Source organism: Carcharhinus amblyrhynchos, unplaced genomic scaffold, assembly GCF_965287045.1.
Source record: "Carcharhinus amblyrhynchos unplaced genomic scaffold, sCarAmb.v2.hapA chromosome_363, whole genome shotgun sequence".
Classification (NCBI taxonomy): domain Eukaryota; kingdom Metazoa; phylum Chordata; class Chondrichthyes; order Carcharhiniformes; family Carcharhinidae; genus Carcharhinus; species Carcharhinus amblyrhynchos.
This window is the reverse complement of record NW_027650103.1, coordinates 82,501-110,000: the sequence shown is the minus strand read 5'-3', so window position 1 is coordinate 110,000 and position 27,500 is coordinate 82,501. Positions and strand designations below refer to the sequence as shown.

At 53.7% G+C, this 27,500-nt stretch overlaps 1 protein-coding gene across 1 annotated transcript in view; it reads right to left on the bottom strand.

The window, feature by feature from the left end:
• Positions 1-27,102, bottom strand: part of LOC145339262 (RING finger protein 112-like) — a 39,555-nt gene extending 12,453 nt beyond the window's left edge. The window contains exons 1-9 of the mRNA XM_080183670.1: positions 27,044-27,102; positions 26,741-26,993; positions 24,686-24,892; positions 22,465-22,602; positions 20,351-20,455; positions 18,867-18,917; positions 18,413-18,469; positions 5,012-5,098; positions 1,556-1,679 (exon numbers count right to left, since the gene is read on the bottom strand). Of these exons, the coding sequence (XP_080039796.1) occupies positions 1,556-1,679; positions 5,012-5,098; positions 18,413-18,469; positions 18,867-18,917; positions 20,351-20,455; positions 22,465-22,602; positions 24,686-24,892; positions 26,741-26,993; positions 27,044-27,102 (1,081 nt within the window). The remainder of the gene's footprint in view (positions 1-1,555; positions 1,680-5,011; positions 5,099-18,412; positions 18,470-18,866; positions 18,918-20,350; positions 20,456-22,464; positions 22,603-24,685; positions 24,893-26,740; positions 26,994-27,043) is intronic.
• Between the last annotated feature and the right edge of the window lie 398 nt (positions 27,103-27,500).

The following is a 27,500-nucleotide window of genomic DNA, read 5'->3' as shown; positions in this document are numbered from 1 at the left end:
TACACTGTCCTTTCCCCCTCTCTGGGACCGGGTGTCACAGTGCGTTAGATACACTGTCCTTTCCCCCTCTCTGGGACCGGGTGTCACAGTGCGTTAGATACACTGTCCTTTCCCCCTCTCTGGGACCGGGTGTCACAGTGCGTTAGATACACTGTCCTTTCCCCCTCTCTGGGACCGGGTATCACAGTGCGTTAGATACACTGTCCTTTCCCCCACTCTGGGACCGGGTGTCACAGTGCGTTAGATACACTGTGCTTTCCCCCTCTGGGACCGGGTGTCACAGTGCGTTAGATACACTGTCCTTTCCCCCTCTCTGGGACCGGGTGTCACAGTGCGTTAGATACACTGTCCTTTCCCCCCACTCTGGGACCGGGTGTCACAGTGCGTTAGATACACTGTCCTTTCCCCCACTCTGGGACCGGGTGTCACAGTGCGTTAGATACACTGTCCTTTCCCCCACTCTGGGACCGGGTGTCACAGTGCGTTAGATACACTGTCCTTTCCCCCACTCTGGGACCGGGTATCACAGTGCGTTAGATACACTGTCCTTTCCCCCACTCTGGGACCGGGTATCACAGTGTGTTAGATACACTGTCCTTTCCCCCTCTCTGGGACCGGGTATCACAGTGCATTAGATACACTGTCCTTTACCCCACTCTGGGACCGGGTGTCACAGTGCATTAGATACACTGTCCTTTCCCCCACTCTGGGACCGGGTGTCACAGTGCATTAGATACACTGTCCTTTCCCCCGCTCTGGGACCGGGTGTCACAGTGCGTTAGATACACTGTCCTTTCCCCCACTCTGGGACCGGGTGTCACAGTGCGTTAGATACACTGTCCTTTCCCCCTCTGGGACCGGGTGTCAGAGTGCGTTAGATACACTGTCCTTTCCCCCACTCTGGGACCAGGTGTCACAGTGCGTTAGATACACTGTCCTTTCCCCCTCTCTGGGACCGGGTGTCACAGTGCGTTAGATACACTGTCCTTTCCCCCATTCTGGGACCGGGTGTCACAGTGCGTTAGATACACTGTCCTTTCCCCCCACTCTGGGACCGGGTGTCACAGTGCGTTAGATACACTGTCCTTTCCCCCACTCTGGGACCGGGTGTCACAGTGTGTTAGATACACTGTCCTTTCCCCCACTCTGGGACCGGGTGTCACAGTGCGTTAGATACACTGTCCTTTCCCCCACTCTGGGACCGGGTGTCACAGTGCGTTAGATACACTGTCCTTTCCCCCACTCTGGGACCGGGTGTCACAGTGTGTTAGATACACTGTCCTTTCCCCCACTCTGGGACTGGGTGTCACAGTGCGTTAGATACACTGTCCTTTCCCCCACTCTGGGACCGGGTGTCACAGTGCGTTAGATACACTGTCCTTTCCCCCTCTCTGGGACCGGGTGTTACAGTGCGTTAGATACACTGTCCTTTCCCCCTCTCTGGGACCGGGTGTCACAGTGCGTTAGATACACTGTCCTTTCCCCCACTCTGGGACCAGGTGTCACAGTGCGTTAGGTACACTCAGGGATGGGGTGTGAGGGTTGATGAATGTACCTCTGACTTGTCCTGTGGTACTGAGGGCAATTTTTTTCCCAGGGAACGGCAGGAGGAAGCACATCGCCTTCGATAGCAGCTCCTCCGTGTGTGGCAGCGATTTCGTGTTGGCTTTCTGAAGTTTCTGAGGAGGGAGAGATACGTCAGTTTTGCTCTTGCTCAGATAACCACCAACCCCCCACCCCGTGTCTCTCAGCATCACATCCCCATTGCCATCTTGCTCTGAGAAACTGACCTCCAGGCAGTTAGTACTTTGTGAAGGGATTTCCCGGAAACCCCCTGCTCTGTTTGGGATGAAAGCCGCAGAGGGAATTCAGCCCCTCACCCTTGCTCCCAAACGCTGTAATTTTCCTCCAGCTGGATTGGTCGGATTTTTTTTTTTCCCCCAACACCGTCACATTCAAATCTAATAGCTTCTTGGTAGCTGCTGTAAATTGATTGGGCCAGTTTCAAGCACAGATAGGTTGTCTTTGCCAAGACGAATGCTTGACTGTTCAACACAAATGTTTCAGTCTGGGACTCTGTGTGCATTTTCCGTTTTAAACCCCCGAGCGCTGTAACAAATTGGTGGCTTTGAAAGGAGTCGCGCCAAGATTTTTTTCAGGAATTTTTTTGCATTGTTCTCAAAATCACATCCCAACTTACAAGATAATGAAGGGGATGGATAGGGTAGAGGTGAAGAGATTCTTCCTGCTCAGAAAGGACAGCAGGACTAGAGGGCACAGCCTCAAGATAAAGGGGGGGACAGTTTAGATCGGAGTTGAGGAGGAACTTCTTCACTCAAAGGGTGGTGAATCTCTGGAATTCTCTGCCCGTTGAAGTGGTGGAGGCTGCCTCGCTAAATATATTGAAGTCACGGGTAGATAGGTTTCTGATAGACAGGGGAGAAAGCGGGAAAGTGGAACTGATCCACTATCAGATCAGCCATGATCTTATTGAATGGCGGGGCAGGCTCAAAGGGCTAGATGGCCGACTCCTGCTCCTATTTCTTATGTTCTTATGTTCTAACATGCGGAGAAGCAGCAGATGGACTTCAACCCGGATACATGTGTGTAGCTGTCCATTTTGGCAGGACCAATGGGATGAAGGAGTATAATATCAAGGGTAGGAGTCTTAGCAGTGTAGAGGATCAGAAGGATCTTGGGGTCTGGGTCCACAGGACTCTGAAATCGGCCTCGCAGGTGGAGGATGTGGTTAAGAAGGCATATGGTGTACTGGCCTTCATTAATCGAGGGATTGAGTTTAGGAGTTGGGAGATAAAGCTCCAGCTTTATAAGACCCTGGTCAGACCCCACTTGGAGTACTGTGCGCAGTTCTGGTCGCCTCACTACAGGAAGGATGTGGAAGCTATTGAGAGGGTGCAGAGGAGATTTACAAGGACGTTGCCTGGATTGGGAGGCATGCCTTATGAGGATAGGTTGAGGGAGCTCGGTCTTTTCTCCCTGGAGAGACGAAGGATGAGGGGGTGACCTGATAGAGGTTTATAAGATGTTGAGAGGTATAGTTAGGGTGGATCCTCAGAGGCTATTTCCCAGGGCTGAAATGGTCACTATGAGAGGGACACAGGTTTAAGGTGCTGGGGAGCAGGTACAGAGGAGATGTCAGGGGTAAGTTTTTCACTCAGAGGGGGGTGGGTGAGTGGAATCGGCTGCCGTCGGTGGGGGTGGAGGTGGATTCGATAGGGTCTTTTAAGAGACTTCTGGATGGGACTCAGTAGGATTGAGGGCACTAAGCCTAGTAGGTAGGGATAGGATCGGCGCAACTTGTGGGCCGAAGGGCCTGTTTGTGCTGTAGTTTTTTTTCTATGTTCTAACCTCACAAACTCTGTAACGTTACGATGTGAGTGCCAAGGGTGTGAAGTTTCTGGAAACCCTTTCTCGTGAGTTTGCATGTTGAGCGGGGAGGGCAGGATATGCAGTGCTACTTGGAGAAATTTCCACTTTATCTCCAGTTTCCCTTTGCGAGATACTTCCCCCACCGTCCAGGGTTTAGCATTTGCAAAACTATTTTAAAAATTCTTGTCGAATGCCAAGTGGTGTAAAATTGCACGGTTCTGTTCTTAGAGGAGATGGAAAGGTCTGAGAGTCATTGAGGTTTACAGCACGGAATACCGTGTACAGTTCTGGTCACCCTATTATAGAAAGGATATTATTAAACTAGAAAGAGCGCAAGAAAAGATTTACTAGGATGTTACCGGGACTTGATGGATTGAGTTATAAGGAGAGGCTGGATAGACTGGGACTTTTTTCTCTGGAGCGTAGAGGGGTGATCTTATAGAGGTCTATAAAATAATGAGGGGCACAGATCAGCGAGATAGTCAATATCTTTTCCCCAAAGGTAGGGGAGTCTAAAACTAGAGGGCAGAGGTTTAAGGTGAGAGGGGAGAGATACAGAAGGGTCCAGAGGGGCAATTTTTTCACACAGAGGGTGGTGAGTGTCTGGCCCTTTGGCCCAACTTGTCCATGCTGCCCCTTTTTATTAAACCCCTAAGCTAATCCCAATTGCCCGTGTTTGCCCCATATCCCTCTATACCCATGGTACCCCTGTAATTGTCTAAACGCTTTTTAAAAGACAAAATCGTACCCGCCTCTACTACTGCCTCTGGCAGCTCGTTCCAGACACTCACCACCCTCTGGGTGAACAAAATTGCCCCTCTGGACCTTCTGTATCTCTCCCCTCTCACCTTAAACCTCTGCCCTCTAGTTTTAGACTCCCCTACCTTTGGGAAAAAGATATTGACTATCTTGCTGATCTGTGCCCCTCATTATTTTATATACCTCTATAAGATCACCCCTCTACGCTCCAGAGAAAAAACTCCCAGTCTATCCAGCCTCTCCTTATACCTCAATCCATCAAGTCCCGGTAGCATCCTAGTAAATCTTTTCCTGCGCTCTTTCTAGTTTAATAATATCCTTTCTATAATAGGGTGACCAGAACTGTACACAGTATTCCAAGTGTGGCCTTACCAATGTCTTGTACAACTTCAACAAGACATCCCAACTCCTGTATTCAATGAAAAATACACGTACACAGAGAGCACAGAGTGAAACATCATATCGTGAGGACAGGCAGTCACTGTTGCCAAGGCAACAGGCTGCTTTTGCAGTTTATTCAATCAGTTTAAATGAGGCATTTGTATCGCAGCCCACCAGATTTGAATTTGATGTTTTGTTAACCTCAAAACCGATCCTACTGTGGGGATTTTTGATACGTCATCAGGGGTGTAAGAGACACAGCTCCCAGCTCCAAGAGAGCCAGAAGACTGCCTGACAATGACTGCCACAGATCACGGCTAGAGAGAGACACAGACAGCAACTCTGCTCGTGTAACAGCGACATTTATGTCTTAAAAGGAAGCCTAATCTCAATCGCAAAAGGTACCGCCGGAAGACAGTGAGGGCAGAAGTTAGAGTGAGGACTCCAAGAAGACAATAAACCAGGTTGAAAATTCCTGTACCTGTCGTGTTTCCTCCAGATGTTCTTTTCCAGCTGTTAGCCCACAGTCATTACTCCCGAACCAGTCTCGAACCAGGATATCCAGTTGCTGGTGGGAGAGAGGAAGTCAATCTCTGTCACGTGCATTCCATAAATTTGCAAATTAAACTGGGTTTGTATCGATGCCCATTCCTGTGTGTGAAAGTGTGTGTGTATGAGAGAGATAGTGTGTGAGAGAGTGAGTGTGCGAGGGAAAGTGTGCGTGTGTGTGTGAGGGAGACAGCAGTGTGTGTGTGTGTGTGTGTGTGTGTGTGTGTGAGACAGAGACAGCAGTGTGTGTGTGTGTGTGTGTGAGACAGCAGTGTGTGTGTGTGTGTGAGACAGAGACAGCTGTGTGTGTGTGAGACAGCAGTGTGTGTGTGTGTGTGTGAGGGAGACAGCAGTGTGTGTGTGTGTGTGAGACAGCAGTGTGTGTGTGTGTGTGAGACAGAGACAGCTGTGTGTGTGTGAGACAGCAGTGTGTGTGTGTGTTTGAGGGAGACAGCAGTGTGTGTGTGTGTGAGGGAGACAGCAGTGTGTGTGTGTGTGTGTGTGGGAGACAGCAGTGTGTGTGTGTGTGTGAGACAGCAGTGTGTGTGTGTGTGTGAGACAGAGACAGCTGTGTGTGTGTGAGACAGCAGTGTGTGTGTGTGTTTGAGGGAGACAGCAGTGTGTGTGTGTGTGAGGGAGACAGCAGTGTGTGTGTGTGTGTGTGTGGGAGACAGCAGTGTGTGTGTGTGTTTGAGGGAGACAGCAGTGTGTGTGTGTGTGAGGGAGACAGCAGTGTGTGTGTGTGTGTGAGGGAGACAGCAGTGTGTGTGTGTGTGTGAGGGAGACAGCAGTGTGTGTGTGTGTGTTTGAGGGAGACAGCAGTGTGTGTGTGTGTGTGAGGGAGACAGCAGTGTGTGTGTGTGTGTGTGAGGGAGACGGCAGTGTGTGTGTGAGGGAGACAGCAGTGTGTGTGTGTGTGAGGGAGACGGCAGTGTGTGTGTGTGTGTGAGGGAGACAGCAGTGTGTGTGTGTGTGTGTGTGAGGGAGACGGCAGTGTGTGTGTGAGGGAGACAGCAGTGTGTGTGTGTGTGAGGGAGACGGCAGTGTGTGTGTGTGTGTGAGGGAGACGGCAGTGTGTGTGTGTGTGTGAGGGAGACAGCAGTGTGTGTGTGTGTGAGGGAGACAGCAGTGTGTGTGTGTGTGTGAGGGAGACAGCAGTGTGTGTGTGTGTGTGAGGGAGACAGCAGTGTGTGTGTGTGTGAGGGAGACAGCAGTGTGTGTGTGTGTGTGAGGGAGACAGCAGTGTGTGTGTGTGTGTGAGGGAGACGGCAGTGTGTGTGTGTGTTTGAGGGAGACAGCAGTGTGTGTGTGTGTGTGTGTGGGAGACAGCAGTGTGTGTGTGTGTGTGTGAGGGAGACGGCAGTGTGTGTGTGTGTTTGAGGGAGACAGCAGTGTGTGTGTGTGAGGGAGACAGCAGTGTGTGTGTGTGTGAGGGAGACAGCAGTGTGTGTGCGTGAGGGAGACAGCAGTGTGTGTGTGTGTGTGAGGGAGACAGCAGTGTGTGTGTGTGTGTGAGGGAGACAGCAGTGTGTGTGTGTGTGTGAGGGAGACAGCAGTGTGTGTGTGTGAGGGAGACAGCAGTGTGTGTGTGTGTGTGAGGGAGACAACAGTGTGTGTGTGTTTGAGGGAGACGGCAGTGTGTGTGTGTGTGTGAGGGAGACAACAGTGTGTGTGTGTTTGAGGGAGACAGCAGTGTGTGTGTGTGAGGGAGACAGCAGTGTGTGTGTGTGTGAGGGAGACAGCAGTGTGTGTGCGTGAGGGAGACAGCAGTGTGTGTGTGTGTGTGAGGGAGACAGCAGTGTGTGTGTGTGTGTGAGGGAGACAGCAGTGTGTGTGTGTGTGTGAGGGAGACAGCAGTGTGTGTGTGTGAGGGAGACAGCAGTGTGTGTGTGTGTGTGTGAGGGAGACAGCAGTGTGTGTGTGTGTGTTTGAGGGAGACAGCAGTGTGTGTGTGTGAGGGAGACAGCAGTGTGTGTGTGTGTGTGTGAGGGAGACAGCAGTGTGTGTGTGTGTGTGAGGGACACAGCAGTGTGTGTGTGTGTGTGTGAGGGAGACGGCAGTGTGTGTGTGTGTGTGAGGGAGACAGCAGTGTGTGTGTGTGTGTGAGGGAGACAGCAGTGTGTGTGTGTGTGTTTGAGGGAGACAGCAGTGTGTGTGTGTGAGGGAGACAGCAGTGTGTGTGTGTGTGTGTGAGGGACACAGCAGTGTGTGTGTGTGTGTTTGAGGGAGACAGCAGTGTGTGTGTGTGAGGGAGACAGCAGTGTGTGTGTGTGTGTTTGAGGGAGACAGCAGTGTGTGTGTGTGAGGGAGACAGCAGTGTGTGTGTGTGTGTGTGAGGGAGACAGCAGTGTGTGTGTGTGTGTGAGGGACACAGCAGTGTGTGTGTGTGTGTGTGAGGGAGACGGCAGTGTGTGTGTGTGTTTGAGGGAGACAGCAGTGTGTGTGTGTGTGTGAGGGAGACAACAGTGTGTGTGTGTGTGTTTGAGGGAGACAGCAGTGTGTGTGTGTGAGGGAGACAGCAGTGTGTGTGTGTGTGTGTGAGGGACACAGCAGTGTGTGTGTGTGTGTTTGAGGGAGACAGCAGTGTGTGTGTGTGAGGGAGACAGCAGTGTGTGTGTGTGTGTGAGGGAGACGGCAGTGTGTGTGTGTGTGAGGGAGACAGCAGTGTGTGTGTGTGTGAGGGAGACAGCAGTGTGTGTGTGTGTGTGAGGGAGACAGCAGTGTGTGTGTGTGTGTGAGGGAGACAGCAGTGTGTGTGTGTGTGTGAGGGAGACAGCAGTGTGTGTGTGTGTGTGAGGGAGACAGCAGTGTGTGTGTGTGTGAGGGAGACAGCAGTGTGTGTGTGTTTGAGGGAGACAGCAGTGTGTGTGTGTGTGAGGGAGACGGCAGTGTGTGTGTGTGTGTGAGGGACACAGCAGTGTGTGTGTGTGTGTGAGGGACACAGCAGTGTGTGTGTGTGTGTGAGGGAGACAGCAGTGTGTGTGTGTGTGTGAGGGAGACAGCAGTGTGTGTGTGTTTGAGGGAGACAGCAGTGTGTGTGTGTGTGAGGGAGACAGCAGTGTGTGTGTGTGTGAGGGAGACAGCAGTGTGTGTGTGTGTGTGAGGGAGACGGCAGTGTGTGTGTGTGTGTGAGGGAGACAGCAGTGTGTGTGTGTGTGTGAGGGAGACGGCAGTGTGTGTGTGTGAGGGAGACAGCAGTGTGTGTGTGTGTGTGTGAGGGAGACAGCAGTGTGTGTGTGTGTGTGTGAGGGAGACAGCAGTGTGTGTGTGTGTGAGGGAGACGGCAGTGTGTGTGTGTGTGTGAGGGAGACGGCAGTGTGTGTGTGTGTGTGTGTGGGAGACAGCAGTGTGTGTGTGTGTGTGAGGGAGACAGCAGTGTGTGTGTGTGTGTGTGAGGGAGACAGCAGTGTGTGTGTGTGAGGGAGACGGCAGTGTGTGTGTGTGAGGGAGACAGCAGTGTGTGTGTGTGTGTGAGGGAGACATAAGTGTGTGTGTGTGTGTGAGGGAGACAGCAGTGTGTGTGTGTGTGTGAGGGAGACAGCAGTGTGTGTGTGTGTGTGAGGGAGACAGCAGTGTGTGTGTGTGTGTGTGTGAGGGAGACAGCAGTGTGTGTGTGTGTGAGGGAGACAGCAGTGTGTGTGTGTGTGTGTGTGTGTGAGGGAGACAGCAGTGTGTGTGTGTGTGTGAGGGAGACGGCAGTGTGTGTGTGTGTGAGGGAGACAGCAGTGTGTGTGTGTGTGTGTGTGTGTGAGGGAGACAGCAGTGTGTGTGTGTGTGTGAGGGAGACAGCAGTGTGTGTGTGTGTGTGTGAGGGAGACAGCAGTGTGTGTGTGTGTGTGAGGGAGACGGCAGTGTGTGTGTGTGAGGGAGACAGCAGTGTGTGTGTGTGTGTGAGGGAGACAGCAGTGTGTGTGTGTGTGTGAGGGAGACGGCAGTGTGTGTGTGTGTGTGAGGGAGACAGCAGTGTGTGTGTGTGTGAGGGAGACAGCAGTGTGTGTGTGTGTGTGAGGGAGACGGCAGTGTGTGTGTGTGAGGGAGACAGCAGTGTGTGTGTGTGTGTGAGGGAGACAGCAGTGTGTGTGTGTGTGTGAGGGAGACGGCAGTGTGTGTGTGTGTGAGGGAGACAGCAGTGTGTGTGTGTGTGTGAAGGAGACAGCAGTGTGTGTGTGTGTGTGAGGGAGACGGCAGTGTGTGTGTGTGTGTGAGGGAGACAGCAGTGTGTGTGTGTGTGTGAGGGAGACAGCAGTGTGTGTGTGTGTGAGGGAGACAGCAGTGTGTGTGTGTGTGTGTGAGGGAGACAGCAGTGTGTGTGTGTGTGTGAGGGAGACAGCAGTGTGTGTGTGTGAGGGAGACAGCAGTGTGTGTGTGTGTGTGTTTGAGGGAGACAGCAGTGTGTGTGTGTGTGTGTGTGAGGAAGACGGCAGTGTGTGTGTGTGTGTGTGAGGGAGACAGCAGTGTGTGTGTGTGAGGGAGACAGCAGTGTGTGTGTGTGTGTGAGGGAGACAGCAGTGTGTGTGTGTTTGAGGGAGACAGCAGTGTGTGTGTGTGTGTGAGGGAGACAGCAGTGTGTGTGTGTGTGTGAGGGAGACAGCAGTGTGTGTGTGTGTGAGGGAGACGGCAGTGTGTGTGTGTGTGAGGGAGACAGCAGTGTGTGTGTGTGAGGGAGACGGCAGTGTGTGTGTGTGTGAGGGAGACAGCAGTGTGTGTGTGTGTGTGTGTGTGTGTTTGAGGGAGACGGCAGTGTGTGTGTGTGTGTGAGGGAGACGGCAGTGTGTGTGTGTGTGTGTGTGTGTGTGTTTGAGGGAGACGGCAGTGTGTGTGTGTGTGTGAGGGAGACAGCAGTGTGTGTGTGTGTGAGGGAGACAGCAGTGTGTGTGTGTGTGTGTGTGTGTGTGTTTGAGGGAGACGGCAGTGTGTGTGTGTGTGAGGGAGACAGCAGTGTGTGTGTGTGTGTGAGGGAGACAGCAGTGTGTGTGTGTGTGAGGGAGACAGCAGGTGTGTGTGTGTGTGTGAGGGAGACAGCAGTGTGTGTGTGCGTGAGGGAGACGGCAGTGTGTGTGTGTGTGAGGGAGACAGCAGTGTGTGTGTGTGTGTGAGGGAGACAGCAGTGTGTGTGTGTGTGTGAGGGAGACAGCAGTGTGTGTGTGTGTGTGTGAGGGAGACGGCAGTGTGTGTGTGTGTGTGTGTGAGGGAGACGGCAGTGTGTGTGTGTGTGTGAGGGAGACAGCAGTGTGTGTGTGTGTGTGAGGGAGACAGCAGTGTGTGTGTGTGTGTGAGGGAGACAGCAGTGTGTGTGTGTGTGTGAGGGAGACAGCAGTGTGTGTGTGTGTGTGAGGGAGACGGCAGTGTGTGTGTGTGTGAGGGAGACAGCAGTGTGTGTGTGTGAGAGGGAGACAGCAGTGTGTGTGTGTGTGTGAGGGAGACGGCAGTGTGTGTGTGTGTGAGGGAGACAGCAGTGTGTGTGTGTGTGTGTGTGAGGGAGACAGCAGTGTGTGTGTGTGTGTGTGTGAGGGAGACAGCAGTGTGTGTGTGTGTGTGTGTGAGGGAGACAGCAGTGTGTGTGTGTGTGTGAGGGAGACAGCAGTGTGTGTGTGTGTGTGAGGGAGACAGCAGTGTGTGTGTGTGTGTGTGTGAGGGAGACAGCAGTGTGTGTGTGTGTGTGTGAGGGAGACAGCAGTGTGTGTGTGTGTGTGAGGGAGACGGCAGTGTGTGTGTGTGTGAGGGAGACAGCAGTGTGTGTGTGTGTGTGTGTGGGAGACAGCAGTGTGTGTGTGTGTGTGAGGGAGACAGCAGTGTGTGTGTGTGTGTGTGTGGGAGACAGCAGTGTGTGTGTGTGTGTGAGGGAGACAGCAGTGTGTGTGTGTGTGAGGGAGACAGCAGTGTGTGTGTGTGTGTGTGTGGGGAGACAGCAGTGTGTGTGTGTGTGTGAGGGAGACAGCAGTGTGTGTGTGTGTGTGAGGGAGACAGCAGTGTGTGTGTGTGTGTGTGAGGGGAGACAGCAGTGTGTGTGTGTGAGGGAGACAGCAGTGTGTGTGTGTGTGTGAGGGAGACAGCAGTGTGTGTGTGTGTGTGTGAGGGAGACAGCAGTGTGTGTGTGTGAGAGAGACAGCAGTGTGTGTGTGTGTTTGAGGGAGACAGCAGTGTGTGTGTGTGTGTGAGAGAGACAGCAGTGTGTGTGTGTGTTTGAGGGAGACAGCAGTGTGTGTGTGTGTTTGAGGGAGACAGCAGTGTGTGTGTGTGTTTGAGGGAGACAGCAGTGTGTGTGTGTGTGTGTGTGAGGGAGACGGCAGTGTGTGTGTGTGTGTGAGAGAGACAGCAGTGTGTGTGTGTGTTTGAGGGAGACAGCAGTGTGTGTGTGTGTGAGGGAGACAGCAGTGTGTGTGTGTGTGTGAGGGAGACGGCAGTGTGTGTGTGTGTGTGAGGGAGACAGCAGTGTGTGTGTGTGTGTTTGAGGGAGACAGCAGTGTGTGTGTGTGTGTGTGTGAGGGAGACGGCAGTGTGTGTGTGTGTGTGAGGGAGACAGCAGTGTGTGTGTGTGTGTGAGGGAGACAGCAGTGTGTGTGTGTGTGTGAGGGAGACAGCAGTGTGTGTGTGTGTGTGTGAGGGAGACAGCAGTGTGTGTGTGTGTGTCAGGGAGACAGCAGTGTGTGTGTGTGTGTGAGGGAGACAGCAGTGTGTGTGTGTGTGTGTGAGGGAGACAGCAGTGTGTGTGTGTGTGTGAGGGAGACAGCAGTGTGTGTGTGTGTGTGAGGGAGACAGCAGTGTGTGTGTGTGTGTGAGGGAGACAGCAGTGTGTGTGTGTGTGTGTGTGTGTGTGTGTGTGTGTGTGTGTGTGTGTGTGTGTGAGGGAGACAGCAGTGTGTGTGTGTGAGGGAGACAGCAGTGTGTGTGTGTGTGTGAGGGAGACAGCAGTGTGTGTGTGTGTGTGAGGGAGACAGCAGTGTGTGTGTGTGTGTGAGGGAGACAGCAGTGTGTGTGTGTGTGTGTGTGTGTGTGTGTGTGTGTGTGTGTGTGTGTGTGTGTGTGTGTGTGTGAGGGAGACAGCAGTGTGTGTGTGTGAGGGAGACAGCAGTGTGTGTGTGTGTGTGAGGGAGACAGCAGTGTGTGTGTGTGTGTGAGGGAGACAGCAGTGTGTGTGTGTGTGTGTGAGGGAGACAGCAGTGTGTGTGTGTGTGTGTGTGAGGGAGACAGCAGTGTGTGTGTGTGTGTGTGAGGGAGACAGCAGTGTGTGTGTGTGAGGGAGACAGCAGTGTGTGTGTGTGTGTGAGGGAGACAGCAGTGTGTGTGTGTGTGTGAGGGAGACGGCAGTGTGTGTGTGTGTGAGGGAGACAGCAGTGTGTGTGTGTGTGTGAGGGAGACAGCAGTGTGTGTGTGTGTGTGTGTGAGGGAGACGGCAGTGTGTGTGTGTGTGTGTGAGGGAGACAGCAGTGTGTGTGTGTGTGTTTGAGGGAGACAGCAGTGTGTGTGTGTGTGTGTGAGGGAGACAGCAGTGTGTGTGTGTGTGTGTGTGAGGGAGACGGCAGTGTGTGTGTGTGTGTGTGAGGGAGACAGCAGTGTGTGTGTGTGTTTGAGGGAGACAGCAGTGTGTGTGTGTGTGTGTGTGAGGGAGACAGCAGTGTGTGTGTGTGTGTGTGAGGGAGACGGCAGTGTGTGTGTGTGTGTGTGAGGGAGACGGCAGTGTGTGTGTGTGTGTGTGAGGGAGACAGCAGTGTGTGTGTGTGTTTGAGGGAGACAGCAGTGTGTGTGTGTGTGAGGGAGACAGCAGTGTGTGTGTGTGTGTGTGTGTGAGGGAGACAGCAGTGTGTGTGTGTGTGTGAGGGAGACGGCAGTGTGTGTGTGTGTGAGGGAGACAGCAGTGTGTGTGTGTGTGTGTGTGTGTGAGGGAGACAGCAGTGTGTGTGTGTGTGTGAGGGAGACAGCAGTGTGTGTGTGTGTGTGTGAGGGAGACAGCAGTGTGTGTGTGTGTGTGAGGGAGACGGCAGTGTGTGTGTGTGAGGGAGACAGCAGTGTGTGTGTGTGTGTGAGGGAGACAGCAGTGTGTGTGTGTGTGTGTGTGTGTGTGTGTGTGTGTGTGTGTGTGTGTGTGTGTGTGTGTGTGTGAGGGAGACAGCAGTGTGTGTGTGTGTGAGGGAGACAGCAGTGTGTGTGTGTGTGTGAGGGAGACAGCAGTGTGTGTGTGTGTGTGAGGGAGACAGCAGTGTGTGTGTGTGTGTGAGGGAGACAGCAGTGTGTGTGTGTGTGTGTGTGTGTGTGTGTGTGTGTGTGTGTGTGTGTGTGAGGGAGACAGCAGTGTGTGTGTGTGAGGGAGACAGCAGTGTGTGTGTGTGTGTGAGGGAGACAGCAGTGTGTGTGTGTTTGAGGGAGACAGCAGTGTGTGTGTGTGTGAGGGAGACAGCAGTGTGTGTGTGTGTGAGGGAGACAGCAGTGTGTGTGTGTGTGTGAGGGAGACGGCAGTGTGTGTGTGTGTGTGAGGGAGACAGCAGTGTGTGTGTGTGTGTGAGGGAGACGGCAGTGTGTGTGTGTGAGGGAGACAGCAGTGTGTGTGTGTGTGTGTGAGGGAGACAGCAGTGTGTGTGTGTGTGTGTGAGGGAGACAGCAGTGTGTGTGTGTGTGAGGGAGACGGCAGTGTGTGTGTGTGTGTGAGGGAGACGGCAGTGTGTGTGTGTGTGTGTGTGGGAGACAGCAGTGTGTGTGTGTGTGTGAGGGAGACAGCAGTGTGTGTGTGTGTGTGTGAGGGAGACAGCAGTGTGTGTGTGTGAGGGAGACGGCAGTGTGTGTGTGTGAGGGAGACAGCAGTGTGTGTGTGTGTGTGAGGGAGACAGCAGTGTGTGTGTGTGTGTGAGGGAGACAGCAGTGTGTGTGTGTGTGTGAGGGAGACAGCAGTGTGTGTGTGTGTGTGAGGGAGACAGCAGTGTGTGTGTGTGTGTGTGTGAGGGAGACAGCAGTGTGTGTGTGTGTGAGGGAGACAGCAGTGTGTGTGTGTGTGTGAGGGAGACAGCAGTGTGTGTGTGTGTGTGAGGGAGACGGCAGTGTGTGTGTGTGTGAGGGAGACAGCAGTGTGTGTGTGTGTGTGTGTGTGAGGGAGACAGCAGTGTGTGTGTGTGTGTGAGGGAGACAGCAGTGTGTGTGTGTGTGTGTGAGGGAGACAGCAGTGTGTGTGTGTGTGTGAGGGAGACGGCAGTGTGTGTGTGTGAGGGAGACAGCAGTGTGTGTGTGTGTGTGAGGGAGACAGCAGTGTGTGTGTGTGTGTGAGGGAGACGGCAGTGTGTGTGTGTGTGTGAGGGAGACAGCAGTGTGTGTGTGTGTGAGGGAGACAGCAGTGTGTGTGTGTGTGTGAGGGAGACGGCAGTGTGTGTGTGTGAGGGAGACAGCAGTGTGTGTGTGTGTGTGAGGGAGACAGCAGTGTGTGTGTGTGTGTGAGGGAGACGGCAGTGTGTGTGTGTGTGAGGGAGACAGCAGTGTGTGTGTGTGTGTGAAGGAGACAGCAGTGTGTGTGTGTGTGTGAGGGAGACGGCAGTGTGTGTGTGTGTGAGGGAGACAGCAGTGTGTGTGTGTGTGTGAGGGAGACAGCAGTGTGTGTGTGTGTGAGGGAGACAGCAGTGTGTGTGTGTGTGTGTGAGGGAGACAGCAGTGTGTGTGTGTGTGTGAGGGAGACAGCAGTGTGTGTGTGTGAGGGAGACAGCAGTGTGTGTGTGTGTGTGTTTGAGGGAGACAGCAGTGTGTGTGTGTGTGTGTGAGGAAGACGGCAGTGTGTGTGTGTGTGTGTGAGGGAGACAGCAGTGTGTGTGTGTGAGGGAGACAGCAGTGTGTGTGTGTGTGTGAGGGAGACAGCAGTGTGTGTGTGTGTGTGAGGGAGACAGCAGTGTGTGTGTGTGTGTGAGGGAGACAGCAGTGTGTGTGTGTGTGTGAGGGAGACAGCAGTGTGTGTGTGTGTGAGGGAGACGGCAGTGTGTGTGTGTGTGAGGGAGACAGCAGTGTGTGTGTGTGTGAGGGAGACGGCAGTGTGTGTGTGTGTGAGGGAGACAGCAGTGTGTGTGTGTGTGTGTGTGTGTGTTTGAGGGAGACGGCAGTGTGTGTGTGTGTGTGAGGGAGACGGCAGTGTGTGTGTGTGTGTGTGTGTGTGTGTTTGAGGGAGACGGCAGTGTGTGTGTGTGTGTGAGGGAGACAGCAGTGTGTGTGTGTGTGAGGGAGACAGCAGTGTGTGTGTGTGTGTGTGTGTGTGTGTTTGAGGGAGACGGCAGTGTGTGTGTGTGTGAGGGAGACAGCAGTGTGTGTGTGTGTGTGAGGGAGACAGCAGTGTGTGTGTGTGTGAGGGAGACAGCAGTGTGTGTGTGTGTGTGTGAGGGAGACAGCAGTGTGTGTGTGCGTGAGGGAGACGGCAGTGTGTGTGTGTGTGAGGGAGACAGCAGTGTGTGTGTGTGTGTGAGGGAGACAGCAGTGTGTGTGTGTGTGTGAGGGAGACAGCAGTGTGTGTGTGTGTGTGTGAGGGAGACGGCAGTGTGTGTGTGTGTGTGTGTGAGGGAGACAGCAGTGTGTGTGTGTGTGTGAGGGAGACAGCAGTGTGTGTGTGTGTGTGAGGGAGACAGCAGTGTGTGTGTGTGTGTGAGGGAGACAGCAGTGTGTGTGTGTGTGTGAGGGAGACAGCAGTGTGTGTGTGTGTGTGAGGGAGACGGCAGTGTGTGTGTGTGTGAGGGAGACAGCAGTGTGTGTGTGTGTGTGAGGGAGACAGCAGTGTGTGTGTGTGTGTGAGGGAGACAGCAGTGTGTGTGTGTGTGTGAGGGAGACAGCAGTGTGTGTGTGTGTGTGTGTGAGGGAGACAGCAGTGTGTGTGTGTGTGTGTGAGGGAGACAGCAGTGTGTGTGTGTGTGTGTGAGGGAGACAGCAGTGTGTGTGTGTGTGTGTGAGGGAGACAGCAGTGTGTGTGTGTGTGTGAGGGAGACAGCAGTGTGTGTGTGTGTGTGTGAGGGAGACAGCAGTGTGTGTGTGTGTGTGTGAGGGAGACAGCAGTGTGTGTGTGTGTGTGAGGGAGACAGCAGTGTGTGTGTGTGTGAGGGAGACAGCAGTGTGTGTGTGTGTGTGTGAGGGAGACAGCAGTGTGTGTGTGTGTGTGAGGGAGACAGCAGTGTGTGTGTGTGTGTGTGTGGGAGACAGCAGTGTGTGTGTGTGTGTGAGGGAGACAGCAGTGTGTGTGTGTGTGAGGGAGACAGCAGTGTGTGTGTGTGTGTGTGTGGGAGACAGCAGTGTGTGTGTGTGTGTGAGGGAGACAGCAGTGTGTGTGTGTGTGTGAGGGAGACAGCAGTGTGTGTGTGTGTGTGTGAGGGAGACAGCAGTGTGTGTGTGTGAGGGAGACAGCAGTGTGTGTGTGTGTGTGAGGGAGACAGCAGTGTGTGTGTGTGTGTGTGAGGGAGACAGCAGTGTGTGTGTGTGAGAGAGACAGCAGTGTGTGTGTGTGTTTGAGGGAGACAGCAGTGTGTGTGTGTGTGTGAGAGAGACAGCAGTGTGTGTGTGTGTTTGAGGGAGACAGCAGTGTGTGTGTGTGTTTGAGGGAGACAGCAGTGTGTGTGTGTGTTTGAGGGAGACAGCAGTGTGTGTGTGTGTGTGTGTGAGGGAGACGGCAGTGTGTGTGTGTGTGTGAGAGAGACAGCAGTGTGTGTGTGTGTTTGAGGGAGACAGCAGTGTGTGTGTGTGTGAGGGAGACAGCAGTGTGTGTGTGTGTGTGAGGGAGACGGCAGTGTGTGTGTGTGTGTGAGGGAGACAGCAGTGTGTGTGTGTGTGTTTGAGGGAGACAGCAGTGTGTGTGTGTGTGTGTGTGAGGGAGACGGCAGTGTGTGTGTGTGTGTGAGGGAGACAGCAGTGTGTGTGTGTGTGTGAGGGAGACAGCAGTGTGTGTGTGTGTGTGAGGGAGACAGCAGTGTGTGTGTGTGTGTGTGAGGGAGACAGCAGTGTGTGTGTGTGTGTCAGGGAGACAGCAGTGTGTGTGTGTGTGTGAGGGAGACAGCAGTGTGTGTGTGTGTGTGTGAGGGAGACAGCAGTGTGTGTGTGTGTGTGAGGGAGACAGCAGTGTGTGTGTGTGTGTGAGGGAGACAGCAGTGTGTGTGTGTGTGTGAGGGAGACAGCAGTGTGTGTGTGTGTGTGTGTGTGTGTGTGTGTGTGTGTGTGTGTGTGTGTGTGTGTGTGTGTGTGTGTGTGTGTGTGTGTGAGGGAGACAGCAGTGTGTGTGTGTGAGGGAGACAGCAGTGTGTGTGTGTGTGTGAGGGAGACAGCAGTGTGTGTGTGTGTGTGAGGGAGACAGCAGTGTGTGTGTGTGTGTGAGGGAGACAGCAGTGTGTGTGTGTGTGTGTGTGTGTGTGTGTGTGTGTGTGTGTGTGTGTGTGTGTGTGTGTGTGTGTGTGTGTGTGTGTGTGTGAGGGAGACAGCAGTGTGTGTGTGTGAGGGAGACAGCAGTGTGTGTGTGTGTGTGAGGGAGACAGCAGTGTGTGTGTGTGTGTGAGGGAGACAGCAGTGTGTGTGTGTGTGTGTGAGGGAGACAGCAGTGTGTGTGTGTGTGTGTGTGAGGGAGACAGCAGTGTGTGTGTGTGTGTGTGAGGGAGACAGCAGTGTGTGTGTGTGTGAGGGAGACAGCAGTGTGTGTGTGTGTGTGAGGGAGACAGCAGTGTGTGTGTGTGTGTGAGGGAGACGGCAGTGTGTGTGTGTGTGAGGGAGACAGCAGTGTGTGTGTGTGTGTGAGGGAGACAGCAGTGTGTGTGTGTGTGTGTGTGAGGGAGACGGCAGTGTGTGTGTGTGTGTGTGAGGGAGACAGCAGTGTGTGTGTGTGTGTGTTTGAGGGAGACAGCAGTGTGTGTGTGTGTGTGTGAGGGAGACAGCAGTGTGTGTGTGTGTGTGTGTGAGGGAGACGGCAGTGTGTGTGTGTGTGTGTGAGGGAGACAGCAGTGTGTGTGTGTGTTTGAGGGAGACAGCAGTGTGTGTGTGTGTGTGTGTGAGGGAGACAGCAGTGTGTGTGTGTGTGTGTGTGAGGGAGACGGCAGTGTGTGTGTGTGTGTGTGAGGGAGACGGCAGTGTGTGTGTGTGTGTGTGAGGGAGACAGCAGTGTGTGTGTGTGTTTGAGGGAGACAGCAGTGTGTGTGTGTGTGTGTGAGGGAGACGGCAGTGTGTGTGTGTGTGTGTGTGTGTGTGTTTGAGGGAGACGGCAGTGTGTGTGTGTGTGTGTGTGAGGGAGACAGCAGTGTGTGTGTGTGTGAGGGAGACGGCAGTGTGTGTGCGTGAGGGAGACAGCAGTGTGTGTGTGTGTGCGTGAGGGAGACAGCAGTGTGCGTGACAGGGGACTCCCCAGTACCTGAACAGAATCCAATTTGAGAACCTCTCCGACTTGTTGGGCCATTCCGACAAACATCTGGAACGTAAGCAGGAGCAGATGTTACACAGTGCAGTCAGCATCCCACACACACTGCATCCCCTTATCCCCTCCGATCCCGTCCCCGTCTGCTTCCCGGGAGGGGGGGCGAGTCCCCCCTCTACGCCTCCTGAGGTCGATGACAATCTCCCTCGTCTTGTCGATGTGGAGGGAGAGGTTATCGTCGCCGCGTTAGTTCACCAGGTTCTCCCTCTCTCCGTCTCGTCGCTGCTCCGATCCAGCAAGCTTGAGGGTCGGAGTGGACTGGAATTTGGCAGTGACAGTCGCAGACTGGTTTCGGAGAGGGACGAGGGGTTGTGGGGGTGGGGGGGGGGGGTCTTCCAAGGCGGAGGGAAAGGTCTTGACATCATTGATATCGATTCGATCAAATTCTCACCTCTAAGTACTCCAAATCCGTCTGTTGGATCTTGCTGGAAGTGTTTAAGATCTGGGAGAGGTACAGAGGGAGGTTAGAACAGGGAATAAGGTACGGTACGGCCCTTGGGCCCTCCGAGTCGGCACCCACCGTCTAGACCAACCACCTGTGTCCCTCCGTTCCCCATCCGTTCATGTGTCCACCCGGGTAAGTCCCAAATCTGGCTAACGTATCTGCCTCAACGTGGGAGTGCATTCCAGGCCCCCCCAACACTCTCTGGGTAAAAAACTCCCCCCCCGCACGTCTCCACTGAACCTTTTTCTCCCCTTGTCTTGATCTTCTGCCCACCACCCCCCCCCCACAGCTTCCAATCTTCATTTCTGCCCTGGGAAATCATAGGCTGCTACCCCGAGAGTGACTCTGATCCCTACCCCGAGAGTGACTCTGATCCCTATCCCGAGAGTGACTCTGATCCCTACCCCGAGGGTGACTCTGATCCCTATCCCGAGAGTGACTCTGATCCCTACCCCGAGAGTGACTCTGATCCCTATCCCGAGAGTGACTCTGATCCCTACCCCGAGGGTGACTCTGATCCCTATCCCGAGAGTGACTCTGATCCCTACCCCGAGAGTGACTCTGATCCCTATCCCGAGAGTGACTCTGATCCCTATCCCGAGAGTGACTCTGATCCCTACCCTGAGAGTGACTCTGATCCCTATCCCGAGAGTGACTCTGATCCCTATCCTGAGAGTGACTCTGATCCCTACCCTGAGAGTGACTCTGATCCCTATCCCGAGAGTGACTCTGACCCGTTACCCCAAGAGTCACTCTGACCCGTTACCCCGAGAGACACTCTGACCTGTTACCCCGAGAGACACTCTGACCCATTACCCCGAGAGACACTCTGACCCATTACCCCGAGAGACACTCTGAACCGTTACCCCGAGAGACACTCTGACCCATTACCCCGAGAGACACTCTGACCCATTACCCCGAGAGACACTCTGAACCGTTACCCCGTGAGTGACTCTGACCCTTACCCCGAGAGACACTCTGACCCGTTAACCAGAGAGTGACTCTGATCCGTTACCCCGAGAGTCACTCTGACCCGTTACCCCGAGAGACAATCTGACCCGTTACCCCGAGAGACATTCTGACCCGTTAACCCGAGAGTGACTCTGACCCGTCACCCTGAGAGACACTCTGACCCGTTAACCTGAGAGTGACTCTGACCCATCACCCCGAGAGACACTCTGACCCGTTATCCCGAGAGTGACTCTGACCCGTTACCCCAAAAGAGACAATCTGACCCGTTACCCCGAGAGACACTCTGACCCATTACCCCAAGAGAGACTCTGACCCGTTATCCCCAGAGTTTCTCTGTTTCTCTGAGTGTCTCCCTCTGTCTGTTACTACCCCCCCCCCTCCCCCCACTGTCTCCCAGACCAGTATATCTAACACCGGACAGAATGAGCAGAGCGAGAGAGAGAGATGTGGAGACTCACCAGGTAGGAGCTCAGTAACATGCTGAGAGCAGAGAGCTTGACACTGTTGCCCTTCTGTTGTCCGACCCCGTCGCACCCCTCCGTGTCCACCAGAAAGATCGCCATCTGCAAACACAAGGAAGCGGGGGGTGGGGAATGGATCGGTGTGGGAGACACAGGGCCCTGCCTTGCCCCCCGGGGATTTCCGACGACACTGCGCCCTCTCTTTTGGAGCTGCGTCCTCGAGTCTACCCGTGCGGCCCCCACCCCCCCCCCGCGTCCCACTGCGCGGAATACTGCAGCGCACAAGAGGCCCTTCGGCCCATCGACCCATTGGGCTGCCCCACCTCATCCCACTTGCCAGCTCTTGGCCTGTAGCCTCCAACGTCATGACGTGCCAAGGACTTATACAGGATGTGGGGCGTCCCACCTCCCAGGCAGCACATCCCAAACCCTCCGGATTGAGAAAAGAAAGCCGATCCTCAAGTCTCCCCCTCTCGGCTTCCCACCGCTCACATTTGACTTGCCCTCCCCCCCCTCCAACTCGAGGAACAGCCCCTCCTTACCCACCCTGTCCGTGCCCCTCACAATCGAGTGCCCCCACCCGCCTCTCTCTGCTCCAACGAAACCAACCCAAGCCTTACCCAGCCTCTCTGTCCCGCTGACCTCAGTGCTCCATCCCAGGCAGCGGTGAGTCTCCTCTGCACCACCCCCCCTCCGCCCCCCACTCCCCCAGTGTGACCACCTCCTCCCTGTAATGTGGCGACCAGAACTGCACACGCACCGCTCCAGCTCCGACCCTCTGTACCCCGACCGATAAAGGCAAGGATGCCTTCTTCGCCAGCCCCCTACGAAACCCGCCCTTCCGTCTCCGCAGACATGAGAACATCAGAAATAGGAGCAGGAGTCGGCCATCTAGCCCCTCGAGCCTGCCCCGCCATTCAATAAGATCATGGCTGATCTGAAGTGGATCAGTTCCACATTCCCGCTCTCTCCCCTGTCTATCAGAAACCTATCTACCCGTGACTTAAATATATTCAGCGAGGCAGCCTCCACCACTTCAACGGGCAGAGAATTCCAGAGATTCACCACCCTTTGAGTGAAGAAGTTCTTCCTCAACTCCGATCTAAACTGTGCCCCTCCCTTTATCTTGAGGCTGTGCCCTCTAGTCCTACTGTCCTTTCTGAGCGGGAAGAATCTCTCTACCTCTACCCTATCCATCCCCTTCATTATCTTATACGTCTCAATGAGATCCCCCCCCACCCCACCATCCTTCTAAACTCCAACGAGTACAGACCCAGTCTATTCAGTCCCCGATTGCAAACCCGAGGCCAAACGCGACAAGGTCCCTTCTGTTCCACAGAGCTCCCTCCCATTCCTTGTCAAACACTTTTCAGGGTTAATTTCCCACCCGTCGCTTATCCATCCATCTGACCATCCCTTCCCTACCCTCCTGTAACCCAAGGCACTCAGCCTCTTCGCTAAGAACCCTGCCAATCTTTGTGCAAACTGACTAATCCTACCCCCTGACATAGTCACAGAAACCCTACAGCACGGAGAGAGGCCCCTCAGACCATTGAGTCTGCACTGACCACAATCCCCACCCCCATATCCCTTCACATTTACCCGCTAATCCCTCCAACCTACACATCTCAGGACACTAAGGGGCGATTTTTAGAAAGGTACAGAGTGAGAGAGTGTTACACAGAGAAAGAGGGAATCGAGCTCTCACCTACCTTCCCCTGCTCTGTGTCCATCAGGAAAGGTACAGAATGAGAGAGTGTTACACAGAGAGAGGGAATCGAGCTCTCACCTACCTTCCCCTGCTCTGTGTCCATCAGGAAAGGTACAGAGTGAGAGAGTGTTACAGAGAGAGGGAATCGAGCTCTCACCTACCTTCCCCTGCTCTGTGTCCATCAGGAAAGGTACAGAGTGAGAGAGTGTTACAGAGAGAGGGAATCGAGCTCTCACCTACCTTCCCCTGCTCTGTGTCCATCAGGAAAGGTGCAGAGTGAGAGAGTGTTACAGAGAGAGGGAATCGAGCTCTCACCTACCTTCCCCTGCTCTGTGTCCATCAGGAAAGGTACAGAGTGAGAGAGTGTTACACAGAGAGAGGGAATCGAGCTCACACCTACCTTCCCCTGCTCTGTGTCCATCTGGAAAGGTTTGCTCCAGATGTAAACACCTTTAGTCGTTGCGTTGGCTCCTGGTTTCCAGTTGAATCCACTCAAGTCCTCATCCTCTCTCCCCATCCAGTCCTGGCCTCCGCAGTCCTGAGGTTCATTGGAAGGAGGTTAATAAAAGGAAATTTGGCATGTCCGCTCCGACTCTCACCAACTTTTACAGATGCCCCATAGAAAGCATTCTCTCTGGTTGTATCACAGCTCGGTCTGGGCTCCTGCTCTGCCCAAGACCGCAAGGAACTACAAAAGGGTGGTGAATGTAGCCCCAATCCATCACACAAACCAGCCTCCCATCCATTGACTCTGTCTACACTTCCCGCTGCCTCGGGGAAAAGCAGCCGGGATAATTAAGGACCCCCCCCCCACCCACACACACCCCGGACATTCTCTCTTCCACCTTCTTCCGTCGGGGAAAAAGATACAAAAGTCTGAGGTCCCGTACCGACCGACTCAAGAACAGCTTCTTCCCTGCTGCTGTCAGACTTTTGAATGGACCGACCTCGCATTAAGCTGATCTTTCTCTACACCCTCGCTGTGACTGTAACACTACATTCTGCACCCTCTCCTTTCCTTCTCTATCAACGGTATGCTTTGTCTGTACAGCGCGCAAGAAACAATACTTTTCACTGTATCCCGATACACGGGACAATAATAAATCAAATCCTTTTCCTTCCCCCCTCTGTACTCTATGAATGGTATGCTTTGTCTGTGCAGCACGCAAGAAACAATACTTTTCACTGTATCCCGATACACGGGACAATAATAAATCAAATCCTTTTCCTTCCCCCCTCTGTACTCTATGAATGGTATGCTTTGTCTGTGCAGCACGCAAGAAAAAATACTTTTCACTGTATCCTGATACACACGACAATAATAAATAAAATCCAATCAGATTAGAAAGTTTGATTCCCTCCTTTTCAATCTGTCAAAGCTTCTTCCCCTCTCTCCCAGACCGAAAATTACTCCGTTACGTAGAGGGGATGGATGGATGGATGGAGGGGAGATCTTATAGAAACAGATGATAAGATGATGAAGGGAATGGATCAGATAGAAGCAGGGAAGTTGTTTCCACTGGGGGGGTGTGAAACTGGAACTAGGGGGCATAGCCTCAAAATAAGGGGGAGCAGATTTAGGACTGGGTTGAGGAGGAACTTCTTCACACAGAGGGTTGTGAATCTATGGAATTCCCTGCCCAATTGAGGCTCCCTCGCTGAATGTTTTTGAGGCAAGGATAGATAGATTTTGGAAGGGTAAAGGGATTAAGGTGAGCGGGCGGGTAAGTGGAGCTGAGTCCATGAAAAGATCAGCCTTGATCTTATTGAATGGGGCAGCAGGGCTGGAGGGGCCAAATGGCCCACTCCTGCTCCTTGTTCTTACGTTCTTGTGACTCACAGCAGTGTTACTGTGACCAGGGACACAGAGATCCCGAGTCCTATCAATAGATACATTAAATATATATACATGGGATAGTGTGTCACAACTCTGCGGGATCGGAGATGGAGAGAGAGAGAGGGATCGGAGATAGAGAGAGAGCGAGCGAATGGAGATAGAGAGAGAGAAAGGGATCAGAGATGGAGAGAGAGAGAGGGATCAGAGATGGAGAGAGAGAGAGGGATTGGAGATGGAGAGAGAGAGAGAGGGATCGGAGATGGAGAGAGAGGGAGGGATCGGAGATGGAGAGAGAGGGAGGGATCAGAGATGGAGAGAGAGGGAGGGATCGGAGATGGAGAGAGGGAGGGATCGGAGATGGAAAGAGGGAGAGAGATCAGAGATGGAGAGAGAGAGATATTGAGATGGAGAGAGAGAGAGATTGGAGATGGAGAGAGAGAGAGAGAGAGATTGGAGATGGAGAGAGAGAGAGAGATTGGAGATGGAGAGAGAGAGAGATTGGAGATGGAGAGAGAGAGGAAGATTGGAGATGGAGAGAGAGAGGGATCGGAGATGGAGAGAGAGATCGGAGATGGAGAGACAGGGGGATTGGAGATGGAAAGAGGGAGAGATTGGAGATGGAGAGAGGGAGAGATTGGAGATGGAGCGAGAGAGAGAGATTGGAGATGGAAAGAGGAAGAGAGATTGGCGATGGGAATGAGAGATAAGAAGTTGTGAGGATTTAGATATTAACTAATGTTGCTTAAGGCAGGTTAGCGTAACTCCCAAAGCGGTGATTACTCACCAGATTCTGGAGTCTCCGAAGGAGATAGTTGAGTAAGAATGACTTTCCCGTCCTCTCCTCTCCAATGATGGATATCAGACACACAAGGCGATCTTTCACATCATCTCTCAGAAAGCAGCTTTCCAATACGCCCTCATCAACCAGCATGGAGCCCCTAGCATCAAACACCACCAACTGCCAGGGCTCTCCCAACTCACCTCCCCGAACCTGCACAAAGACAAGACATCAATCCATCCGAGAGTGGGGGAAAGGACAGTGTATCTAACGTACTGTGACACCCGGTCCCAGAGTGGGGGAAAGGACAGTGTATCTAACGCACTGTGATACCCGGTCCCAGAGGAGGAAAGGACAGTGTATCTAACGCACTGTGACACCCGGTCCCAGAGTGGGGGAAAGGACAGTGTATCTAACGCACTGTGACACCCGGTCCCAGAGAGGGGGAAAGGACAGTGTATCTAACGCACTGTGATACCCGGTCCCAGAGTAGGGGAAAGGACAGTGTATCTAACGCACTGTGACACCCGGTCCCAGAGTGGGGGAAAGGACAGTGTATCTAACGCACTGTGACACCCGGTCCCAGAGTGGGGGAAAGGACAGTGTATCTAACGCACTGTGACACCCGGTCCCAGAGTGGGGGAAAGGACAGTGTATCTAACGCACTGTGACACATGGTCCCAGAGTGGGGGAAAGGACAGTGTATCTAACACACTGTGACACCCGGTCCCAGAGTGGGGGAAAGCACAGTGTATCTAACGCACCGTGACACCCGGTCCCAGAGAGGGGGGAAAGGACAGTGTATCTAACGCACTGTGACACCCGGTCCCAGAGAGGGGGAAAGGACAGTGTATCTAACGCACTGTGACACCCGGTCCCAGAGTGGGGGAAAGGACAGTGTATCTAACGCACTGTGACACCCGGTCCCAGAGAGGGGGGAAAGGACAGTGTATCTAACGCACTGTGACACCCGGTCCCAGAGGGGGAAAGGACAGTGTATCTAACGCACTGTGACACCTGGTCCCAGAGTGGGGGAAAGGACAGTGTATCTAATGCACTGTGACACCCGGTCCCAGAGAGGGGGGAAAGGACAGTGTATCTAACGCACTGTGACACCCGGTCCCAGAGGGGGAAAGGACAGTGTATCTAACGCACTGTGACACCCGGTCCCAGAGTGGGGGAAAGGACAGTGTATCTAACGCACTGTGACACCCGGTCCCAGAGTGGGGGAAAGGACAGTGTATCTAACGCACTGTGACACCCGGTCCCAGAGAGGGGGAAAGGACAGTGTATCTAACGCACTGTGACACCCGGTCCCAGAGAGGGGGGAAAGGACAGTGTATCTAACGCACTGTGATACCCGGTCCCAGAGTGGGGGAAAGGACAGTGTATCTAACGCACTGTGACACCCGGTCCCAGAGTGGGGGAAAGGACAGTGTGTCTAACGCACTGTGATACCCGGTCCCAGAGTGGGGGAAAGGACAGTGTATCTAACGCACTGTGATACCCGGTCCCAGAGTGGGGGAAAGGACAGTGTATATAACGCACTGTGACACCCGGTCCCAGAGTGGGGGAAAGGACAGTGTATCTAACGCACTGTGACACCCGGTCCCAGAGTGGGGGAAAGGACAGTGTATCTAACGCATTGTGATACCCGGTCCCAGAGAGGGGGAAAGGACAGTGTATCTAACGCACTGTGACACCCGGTCCCAGAGTGGGGGAAAGGACAGTGTATCTAACGCACTGTGACACCCGGTCCCAGAGTGGGGGAAAGGACAGTGTATCTAACGCACTGTGATACCCGGTCCCAGAGAGAGGGAAAGGACAGTGTATCTAACGCACTGTGACACCCGGTCCCAGAGTGGGGGAAAGGACAGTGTATCTAACGCACTGTGATACCCGGTCCCAGAGAGAGGGAAAGGACAGTGTATCTAACGCACTGTGATACCCGGTCCCAGAGGGGGGGAAAGGACAGTGTATCTAACGCACTGTGACACCCGGTCCCAGAGGGGGAAAGGACAGTGTATCTAACGCACTGTGGGTCCTGTTTCTCCGATTTACCTGAGTGTTATTTCTGTGAGCCTCCTGGATTTTGGTGACGACGTTCCTAATCCGTACGTCGCTGGTGATGCCGTTGTAGTCGAATGGCCGCCGACACTCGGGACAGAGGTCCCCCCCACCGTGTGTGCTCTTGCTGTGGAGGTGGATGCACTGGCGACAGAAGTTGTGTCCACACTGAAGGCTGATTGGGTCACTGTACAGATCGTGACAGATGGAGCAATGGAGTTCCAGGCTAATGTCCTTCAGTGCGGCGCTAGCGGAGGAAGAAACGGGCAATTAGACACTTGGTGAGAACGGGAGAACCGTTTGTAGACATAAGCCCCATCGACCCTCAATCCTTGCTCCGTAACCGCCCCCCCCATACCCAGCAACGCTAACCACCCTGTCCCGTACCTTGTCATCTCAGGAGCCTCCATTGTGTACACTGGGCAGTGCACTGTCCCCCTTTCCTGGAGCTCACCAGAGATTAGCTGTGAAGGCAAACAGCAGAGGTGAGTCAGTGGTAGATAGAGAGAGAGAGACAGCTATAGCAAGAGGAAGAATGAAAGTGGCAGAGGCATGAAGAGAGAGGGAGCAAGAGAGAGAGAGTAGGAGCGATAGAATAGATGAGAGAGAAACAGAGAGAGACAGAGCGGGAAATATAGAAACAGAGAAAGGCAGAGAGAGAGAGAGAATGGGTCAGAGGCAGGAAAAGAGAGTGACAGAGTGAAAGACAGAGATAGAGACAAACAGGAAACAGAGAATGAGAGAGAGAGGGAGA